At 44.4% G+C, this 10,470-nt stretch overlaps 1 protein-coding gene across 1 annotated transcript; it reads right to left on the bottom strand.

Moving 5' to 3' along the window:
- Positions 1 to 3,617: 3,617 nt before the first annotated feature.
- Positions 3,618 to 9,783, bottom strand: LOC102372453 (olfactory receptor 10A7-like). Its single transcript, XM_025195819.1, has 3 exons — positions 9,593 to 9,783; positions 7,486 to 7,559; positions 3,618 to 4,618 (listed from the first exon to the last, which is right to left on the bottom strand). Exons 1-3 carry the CDS (start codon positions 9,612 to 9,614, stop codon positions 3,656 to 3,658), a joined length of 1,059 nt encoding a protein of 352 aa, XP_025051604.1. The 5' UTR covers positions 9,615 to 9,783; the 3' UTR covers positions 3,618 to 3,655.
- Between the last annotated feature and the right edge of the window lie 687 nt (positions 9,784 to 10,470).

Below are 10,470 nucleotides of genomic sequence, written 5' to 3' on the forward strand. Positions count from 1 at the left end.
GTCCCGTTTTTGTTTTTAGGGTGTTTTTTTTTGGGTTGTTCTCCCGCCCTGGCGGGGGGTCGGGCTAGAAGATCTATTAGGTCCCTTCTGACCCTGTAACTATGAAACTATGAAACTATGAAACAGGTGGATTATGGGGTGAAGGTACCATTGTGAATAAGGGTGGACCTTGAGAAGCCAGGGGCAGAATGGCCCAGGAACGCATCCATGCCAGGGCCATGTGTGGTGAGGCAGATGACCATGCATGCAGGCAGGCTTGGTGATGCTGCCTGCTGCAATTGCAGAACACCAGTGGATCTGACTGTGCTGTGATGTTGTGCCCGCACAATGGGAAAGAATGCCTGGAGGCTACAATCTGGGGCGGGCAGTGGGCTCCTCCTCATTTCTAGCCAGTCCAGGGCCAAAGGCTAGGGGCAGGAGTGGGGCTGCCTGCTGGCATCTGCATCTTCAGAGGGATTCGTTTTGGGAGTGAGGGGATTAGTGGTTTGCTGGCATCCCCTGCTGCAATCAACTACCGAAGAGATCAGTGGGCTGGATGTTATGCAGTACTCCCTGCTATAATATACCGTGAATTGTGCACTGAGCTTTATTTGATTGAAAAGCTGTCAGTTGTACACAGTGATACAATAAGTTAAGGCACACCATGTCAATTTTAATAAACCTGTTTAATTTAGTGAGGATTAAACTCCCATCACATGAACAAGCACCCTTAGGTGCCTCTGAACAAGGTCTGGGTGTAGAGCTTGGCTATGCAGTTTAGTAGACTGAAGTACAGCATAATCAACAGGAGGAATTCTCAACACTTGCACCGACCACATCACCTGAGTATGACTCTGTGTCTGTATTGGGGGAATCAGAACGGGGAATTTAATTTTAAAGCAATGTCCTTTGAAAGAATTATTTAATTCTCCAACAGGATCATGAGTACTTTAGCCATATTGTCCTCTTGATTGATGCCCAAATCAGAGACCTCAGGAAGTCCATGTTGTTTAGGGTCCTAAGCCACTAACTAGAGGCTATCATTCAACATGCCCCCAACTCCTTTGTCTTCTCTGCACACTGTAAGGAAAAACCAGGCAGTCAGACACAGACCATGCAGGAATTTTACCAACTTGCAAACTTCCATCAAGTCTCAGATGCTATAGATACTGCAGTTGTCAACACTGGGAAACTTATTCATGACTCCCATGTGTTTCTGAACAGGTAGCACACATAGGCTATGAACAATATTATGGTCAGGAATGTCCTCCTGAGGATACTAATTTTTTTTCCTGTCCCAGTTCCAGTCCATCTGCTTCCAGTCAGCCTGCCTCCAGCAATTTTGCAACAGAAAGTTTCTGCCTAGATGTCAGTAAGATGCTGAGTTCATCTCCTGTCTTGCAAAGATGTGATTTTGGGGGGCTGTTTCTAATAATATTTTTTCAACAACACTACTTCCCCTCCCTTCCAATTTAAGGTCCATTTTATCACTATATAATCTCTGTCTCCTCCTTGCAATGGATTCAAAACTGAGACTCAGAGGACAGAAATAAGATGTTGCCTGATGTCTTATTTTTACCTTCATAAAAATTTTAAGGGTGACGTAACTATTGAGCAAATAGATGTTGATAATCTTTGCTGTACCACATGGGGAAAAAAGGAAGCGCACAACAAAACGTGGTAATAGACATAGACCACGATAAAGACCAGATTCTATTACCTCTGTGGTGGAAGAGTACAGGCAGCCTGGGCTACCTCTTCTATCCTACCACCCCAGGCCCCCCAAGCCCCAGAGCACCTTCCTGCTTTCCCCACTTACAGAGAGACACCTTCACAACCTTGGGGTACCCCTCTGAAAGATGGGAAGTCAGGGTTCGCCACTCATGCAGACCCATCCTCTGATCATGGAGATTCAGGTCTGGCTGAGTGGGGAAGGGCTTTTAACTACCCAGACAGGCATAGAGCATGGGTCTGACTGAGCAGAAAAACTGGGGAGACCACATCAGCCCTTGTGTCACACCCTCAAAGGTAAGACAAGAGGTGACATGCTTAGTACCAGAAACTGTAGTGCTGTAGCAACAAAGTTTGGCACCTGGGGCAAAGTCCTCAGTGGCAGCCTGCCCTCACCATGCACAGAGGTCTTGGGGCACACGCCCCCCCTCCCCCATGCTTGCCTGGGAGCATAGGCAGAGGGAGAAGTTCTTATTTGGGGGGACTGGGTAAAACTTAAAATATATTTCTACACACACAGACACGCACACACAGATACTGCCCAGCACTTAAGTGTGTAGGGGGTGAAGTGGGGGTAGGGAAGGGTTGTAGGGGGGCAGATCAAGGCCCCCGTAGTGAGGGATTGAGTGGGACAGGGGCTCAGATGAACAGGGCTCCAGTGTGGTTTGTAGGAGGGTCAGAGCATGGGTGTTTCATGTGCACCCCCAGGGCAGGCATGGCAGGGGTGTGTGTGTGTGTGGGGCAGAGGTGGACTGCTGCTTCAGGTGGGGGCTCTGCACCCTGCTGACTCGTCCCTGTCCTCCACACAATGCCACCTGCCTAACAGGAGGCACACAGTGTGACATGGCTGCCAGGGCAGTTCCAGCAGTGCACAAAGCCCCAGCCCACAGTGGCAGTCCACCTTCACCCTGCGCACAGATTGGGGAGGCACATGCCTCCCATGCCTACTCCGGGGATGCACACAGCGACAGGAGCCCCTCATGCCCCTGGACAAGCCACCTGGGCTCCAACCCTCCCACAACCCACCCCAGGCCTCCATTTGCCTCAGCCTCTGCCCCTGCCCCATTCCCTCCTTCACCATGGGGGCCTCAGTCTGTTCCCCCATGACTTTTTCCTCCCATTCCTTCCCCCCTACATACTTACCTGCTGGGTGCTGCTCCACACATGGCAAGGCCAGGCTGGGTTCCTGGCCTCCTGCAGGCTCTGGCTGCTCCTCTGTGTCTGTGTGAATTCCCCCCCCCGCTGCAGCTGCCTGGAGCCCACACCCAGGCTGCCCTGTTGTCCTCTGTGCTGCCACCACTGCCCCACATTTGAAGGGGCTAAGCCCCACTAGCCTCAGGCTTCCATCACCTGTGCCCAGGAGTGCACACAGCAGCACGAGCTGCCCTTCCCCTATCACTGCAACCCCTTAAATGAGCTGCTTATGGCTCCATCCCAAGCCTCACCGCAGCTGGGCAGTGCATGTTGGTGCCCCTTTGCTTTGGCACCCTGCTCACCACCCCCTTCCCCCACTTGCAACAGCACTGAGAAAGTGGATCAGCTGTGCCATGATGCGTCATGGCAGAGCTTATCCACTTCATTTGACAACATGAATTTCTAGCCAGAGATATTCAAGAAGCCAAAAGGAGAAAAATACCAATTGAAAACCAGTGGGATTTCAGGACCTAACCTGCTTAGGTTCTTTGCAAATAACAGCCTACATGACATTCCTAAAATAAATTGGAAACCTGCATAAGACCCAAGAATGGGAGCAGATTTCCTGAACTCTATTCAAACTATGTCACTAGAAAAGAATCTCCAAAGAGTTGTTTTGTCCCTTTCTCAGATCTGACTCTGAGAATACAATATCCCTTTGTACAGATGTCTGCAGGAGTTTCTTTGCATAAGAAAGTTTTCAGGATGCTGGAGAAGTCACCATTTTGCAAAAACATCTTACAAATCTCATTTACCATTTCCATGAGAATACCTTCCGCTCCAGCATCCTCCTCAGAGCTAACTTCACCTCGTTATTCCTCAGGCTGTAGATGATGGGGTTCAGCATGGGTGTGATGACTGTATAGAACAAAGACAGGAACTTCTTAACATCCGGTGAGTATTTGGACTTGGGCCGTAGATACATCAGGGTGCCACTCCCGTAGAACAATGTCACCACAATGAGGTGTGAGGAACAAGTGGAGAAGGCTTTGCGCCTGCCCTCAGCTGACTTCATCTTCAGAATAGTGATGGTGATGTGGATGTAGGAGATCAGGATTAGCATGAATGGGAGTATGAGGAACAAAAGTGTGGAAGCCATGGCCTGCATCTCGTAAAGAGAGGTGTCAGCACAAACCAGTTTCAGAACTGGTGGTCCATCACAAAAGAAATGGTTGACCACATTGGGACCACAGAAAGGCAAGTTAAAAAGCCAAGCTGCTTGAAGCAGGGCAACAGGGATTCCAAGCATACAAACCCCTCCCACCATCCTCCAGCAGACCTGCTGATTCATGACAGTGGTATAGCACAGTGGGTTGCAAATGGCCACGTAGCGGTCATAGGCCATGGCTGCCAGGAGAAAGCACTCTGAACAGCAAAAGAAGAAGAAGAAGAACATCTGGAGCGCACATCCAAAAAACGAGATGCTTTTGTCATCAGCCAGGAGGTTGACCAGCATCTTGGGCACTGTGACTAAGGTAAAACAGATCTCAAAGAAGGATAAGTTTTTGAGGAAGAAGTACATAGGGGAGTGGAGGGCAGAGTCCTCTGTGATAATGAGGATGATGAGGATGTTCCCAGTCACTGTCACTAAGTACAGGAACAGAACCACAGAGAACAGTAGGCCTTGCAGGTGTGGGAGATTTGAGAACCCCACAAGAATGAATTTGGTTATGGTGGTTTGGTTCCGCCATTGCATTTCCTCAGTGTGTGCCATCTGAAAAGAGAATGAAATTATAAAAAATCTATTTGCATACACTTGTAAAGGTATTTGGAAATAATCTACATTGGTTATATGGTGCCTCACATTTAGGAGGCCAATACAGGAAATGTTGAGAAACAGTGGCCTTATTTTAAGATAATGGATACTTGTTTTATAAACCTCTTATCTATTTCACTCCCCAAACAGTTCATGTGTAGGTATAGGGGTTGGGGTAGGGGTATGCATATGCATGTAATTGTATGTGTGTGTATCTGTATGTATCTGCACTTAAAAAGATAAGATTTCTCATGCACATGGATATTTAAGCACACCTATCCTGACCTATACATTATTAGAGGAAAGGTGCATCAATTATCTGAAATGTTACTAAAGTAGCTTTTAATTTCTTTTTTTTTTTAATTTGGACCTGGCTGCCCAACCTTCTTAAAACACTATTATAAATTTCAGTAGCTTTGGGCACATAAGTAATGGATAACCAGAACTGCTGAAGAACCTGGTCTTGCTTCTATAGGGCACATCTATGAGTCGCCCTACATCGCCATAGCAATGCTCTGTCACCATACGACATGCTATGGTGATGTAGCAACCACCAAAAGGAAGTACTAAAGCATGGTATAGTAACGATGTCACCGTAAGGCGATGTGTAGACATGTCAATAGAAATCAAAGGGGAGATTTTTGAAGGGAAAAAGAGGAATTAAGAGCCAACCCAAAGGAAGTAATTGAATAGGTGTTAGGCACATAAATATTTTCTGAACATCTTACTTGACATTCCCAGATCACACACACTTTCGTGAAATAGGATAAAGATGAAAATCTTGGGGGGGCGTGGGGAGAGCAAAATTCTGAACTCCTTTGCAACAAAGTATTATTAGACTCCACTTACTGTATTTTGACAGTGTTCTGCATGGAAACAAAGTCTTCACTGACACATTGAATTGAACTTAATAAAACAAGCTATACTTTAACTTTAGTTAGGTCGCTTCTGATTTACTTCAGGGTAAAATTAGAACCAGGCATTTGACTACTATGAAATAGCATCTGATTTATGGCAATTTAAATAAAGTTGATAATGTAATTCAGTGGAGGAAATAGAGTCTTAGGTTAGCTGTAAGGCAGGAAATCAACACAGCACCCCTGGTGGAGGTCTGGAAGATTTGGACTATTTCTTAGCCCATATATTTCATGCCTAAGTGGTAGTTAGGTTCCCAAGTGCAGTCCTATTACATTCTATTAAAGTCCTTGAAGAAACCATAAATGAACTTGAGTCACAAAAACAAGAAAAAGGGAGGAGGACCCACACAACTTTTTTCAGTATGAGTTCTTTTTTCAGGGATTCAACAAAGGTAGAATTGAATCACGCAGGGGATGGCACTCTATTCTTCCTGTGCCATCCACATGTGCAGAGTTACTCATCCACGAATAGAATTAGTGCCAAGAATCCCTACAGACACTCAAAAATGGCCATTTAGATGACCAGGAAATAATATAATGACATTCTGGGTTGCTAAGTACCGCTGAAAAAACAATGAAATAGAAGAATATCTGGGCCATTGTGTCAACTTGATCTTGTGCCGATGCACTGGCGCTCTGTACCATGATTACAACAGACAATGGGGCTCATTCTTCAGAACTGAGCATGCAGATACCCATCAAAGCTAACTTTAGAAGAAGGGAATGGGAATGAAAACAAAACAAACAGAAAACCCCTCTGGCTTTATACTCTGATGTGCAGCTACCACTGAAACACCTGACAAACAGAAGAACAGCTGGTCCATTGTGTGACCTGGAACTTGTGTTGATGCACTGGTGCTCTGTACGATAATTATAACAGACACTGGAGTTTATGCTTCAGAATTGGAGATTCAGATACCCATTAAACTGACTCAGGAAGAAGGAAAAGGAATTGGAGGGTGGAAAACAAAAACCAAAAACCTATGGCTTTTTACTCTGATGTGCAGTTATCATAACACATTTCCTCTTTAGCTTTGGTGATTGGATTGAACTGAATAGCAGTTCTTTTAGAGAGAAAGAATTTCCCTCCTGCAGAACACATGACAATTAGGCCTGGATTTCAAAGTCAACGAATTTAGGTGGATGTTCAGATCTTGTTGCAGATCCTGTTACTAGAAGGAGAATTTGACTGTCTAAATTAAGGAGGGAAAGCTGTCCTATTAAACCTGGGTCACTACACAGAAAAGAAAGCGAATTCATGGGGCCAGAAAGAAAAAAGCCGCATATGCAACTGTGAAGCCTCAGGGGGTAATCCTAGATTCCTGGATTTTAGTCCTGGTTTAGATTGCTAAATCCTTTTTTCTGTTCTGGGTCCTAATTCTATTTGTTTCAATAAAATGTAACCACCTAACCTACTTAAATAATTCGGAAAATATGATATGAGTTGTTCATCTATTTAACTCTTTCTTCATATATAAAGATAATGAAAACATCCCTAGTACAATACTAATGAAGTTATTGCCAATCCCTTGCAAAGGATTTAAAACATCAGAAGATATAAATTGACTTCAGAGCACCAAAGAAATGGTGTTTATATACTTTGTAAAATACCACTCTATTGATTCTTACTCACTGTATTGATTAACCAGGAGTACCCTTTGTTGGTTTACACAAAACTATAACAGCATGCCAAAAGCACCCCATTACTAATAAACTTATTTAAGCACAACCACTATTTTAAATCTTAGAAAACTAAAGAAAAAATAGATTTGTTGTGCAATCTTACGTCATCCTAGGAATTGTATAAGAAAAGTATTTATTCATTTATCTTCTGTTCTTTTATGTTATCTGTCTGATAGCTAGGAAACAACATTTCTATCCAATAGCTGTGAGAAGTTCTTTACCTACCTTCTGAAGTCTAAAGAAGGTGTCACTGATTCCAAGAATCCAAGTAATGAAGGCAGCTGTCTCTGTTTCCTTGACTTATTTTTTTTTAAAAGAAAAACAAACATACACACTAAAAAAAGGCAAAGTCCCAGACACTTGACTGTGGTCCTTAAGTGTCTGAGTACTAGCAGGAAGGTGAATATTTAAACTCCTGATTACTTCCCTGCAGTTCCACCAGGTAAATTTGAATCGTGCTCTAAACTACTTAATAGCACTTGGCACCAAAATCTGACAGGACAAATATGCTCCATTTACACAGTCAGTTCAATGTGGCTGATCACTCATAGTTGAAGAAATTTTGTAACTTCGAGCTCAGCCCAACAACGAGATGTAATGTATGGCTAGTAATGAGATTAGTAAGAGCTATATGACTGACCTAAGTGAGAATGAAATCTCAGTCCTAGTAATACTCACTTGTTGAAAATGTCAATAAATACATTCTGCAATTTTAAAGGTTGGGACACAGAAGCCCTCTTGCTCGTCAGAGCCCTATGTCTCCTGAGTACATTTGTTAGCATACTAATTACAGCTGCATTTGTTAGATGTCTCTTCCTGTCCATCTCCAACTACTTTTCTGTCTTGATTTTGTCCCCTTGGAAGTTAACAAGAAAACTTTCTCACCTCCTCCTATTCTTTCTATAGTTATACTTCTATTTCTGCATGCAAACCTATTCATTTGCTTTTTAAAGTTCATAAAGCAGTTTACTACTAGAATTTAACCTAATTTCTTATGAAAACGTATACAGTGAAACTACAGTAGAATAAACCTAGAGATCTTTTTCAGTATATATTAAGTTCTTAGAGTGAGATCACATAAGAATTTAGGCTCCAAATTAGGATTGAAGTGGAATACAGCTGCCTAATGCTGAGAGAGGGATTCCCATATAGAAAATTCTGTAGGCCACAGAATCATAGAAAATTAAGCTTGGGAGGGACCTCAGGAGGTCACATAGTCCAACCCCCTGCTCAGAACAGGACCATCACCAGCTATATCATCCCAGCCCATGTTAGGGATCCACTACTCTGGGGACCTAAGTTTTATTACAAAAACTGATTTGGTGTCTAAAATGCAGCTTCTTCTCATGCCCAGAAGAGATACGATAGTGGCTAAGACGGGAGGAATTAGGGTGGAATTCTATTCCCCTGTGGTCATTGAAGTAGTTTTTTGGTCAGTTAAGGCATTTTGGCTCTTAACACTGGTAGCCATTCTATTTCTCATCCATGTGGCTGTATAGTGTGCGCATCCACATCCATGTATGGACTGGGAATGCACAGTAGGCTCTACACTAGCTTCACACATGCCCAGCCAAACAGGTGTACCTTTTCTGGATGTGTAGCAGGATCCAAGACCCCAGAATATAGTCAGCCCCAAAGCAGCCACTGTCAGAGTTAAGAAGACGGCCCTTCTATGTTTTAGCAACAAGTGCATCTAAGGCAACTTGTGTAGGTGCTGAAGCTACGTTCCTCTCCAGCACTTCTTTAAAACCTTACCCTTGGGAAGCTATGAGGGGAGATGTGTGGGGCCAGGAAGAGCACCACAGAACAGAGGGTGTGTTGTTCAGGCACATGGCTGCTGGCCTGAAAAGGAGGGGCCCTTGGTTTCAGCTCAGAGTGAGAAACTTTCTTCCTACATTGCTCATCCTTTTCGTACCCCCAAATGACTATATAAAATGCAACTGGCAGATGCTCAGCTTTCACAGGAATGGTGGAGAGAGGCTTGGATATTGTCTGACCCATGACATGGTGGTTAATGGGTTTTGAGGAACAACAGAGAGATTGAGGTTCAAATCCTCTGGGTGAGACGGTGGCAGGAGTCCCCCTGTGTGCTTAGTGCACTAGATGCTCAACTCTTGTAGCTAAGAAATGGGGAAGCCCTTGTCCACCTACCGCCCATTGTTGCTAGTACAGGCATACATAGTCACTTACATGGGTAGTGATTCTATTCCTGGATGCATTACTTTACACATGTGTACATGCCAAAATGACATGTAGATCACTAGAAAGAAATATAATTCCACTCCTAGATTCTGGTTTCCCACTTAAGGCCCTGATTTGTTCACAAACATACCATGGAGGCACAGATGAGTCATTTCTTGAGGACTGCCCTACCACTGGCAGCCCCATCACACCATCCAGCCCCAGCAGGGTGTAATTTTAGATCATGCCTCAGGATCAGGAGCCTCCCCCATCTCCATAGCTCCTGCCCTGTACCTCCAAGATGTTACATGAGCAGCAGCTCTAGCCAGACAATGTTCCCCCTCTGGCTGCTTGCAGCAAACTGTTGGCTCCACTGCTCAGGGCCTGTTCTTATCACTCACAGCTGTGCCCTCTTCCCAATCAGGTAGGCTCCTGCTGGCCATGTGACTCCTGATTGGGAGTGCAGCCCTCTGCAGGCTGCTCTGCTGCTTGCCTACCCCCTTCTGAGTCACTTGTCACAGTAACCAAACTGTTGTTGGCTCAGGATGTAAGTTTATGGTACCTTGTCCCATTACATTAAGGTTCTTTTTCTAAATGTGACCTGACTTTGACAAATTGGACTGATTAAAATCAGAAAGATCCATTATGCCAATACAGTTTGTAATAGGGCTCAACACAGTTGCATAAACAGTCTTTGGAGTCAGTCTTTAATCTTGCTGAATTGCAAAGGAGTTACCATTTCTAGTTTGTACCCTCTTCTGCTCTCCAGTCTCAGATGAAAAGAGCCAGAGGAGGAGAATCTGATCTTTTTTTTTAATTTTGGAAATACAAACCTCAGGCCTGATTTTCCTATTTGCTGGGATACTACTATTGTCATGAAACATGCAGCTATCTCCTCTTGATGCCACTAGCACTTCAAAACAGTGTTTCTCCCACTGCCATCGCATCAAAGATCTCACTGCTCTATCACAGGCTGAAGAGGGAGGTAGGGCTGGGGGGAAGTCTGTGACATGGAAACTGCGCAGTCTC

This window comes from Alligator sinensis, unplaced genomic scaffold (assembly GCF_000455745.1).
Source record: "Alligator sinensis unplaced genomic scaffold, ASM45574v1 scaffold1433_1, whole genome shotgun sequence".
Lineage (NCBI taxonomy): Eukaryota > Metazoa > Chordata > Crocodylia > Alligatoridae > Alligator > Alligator sinensis.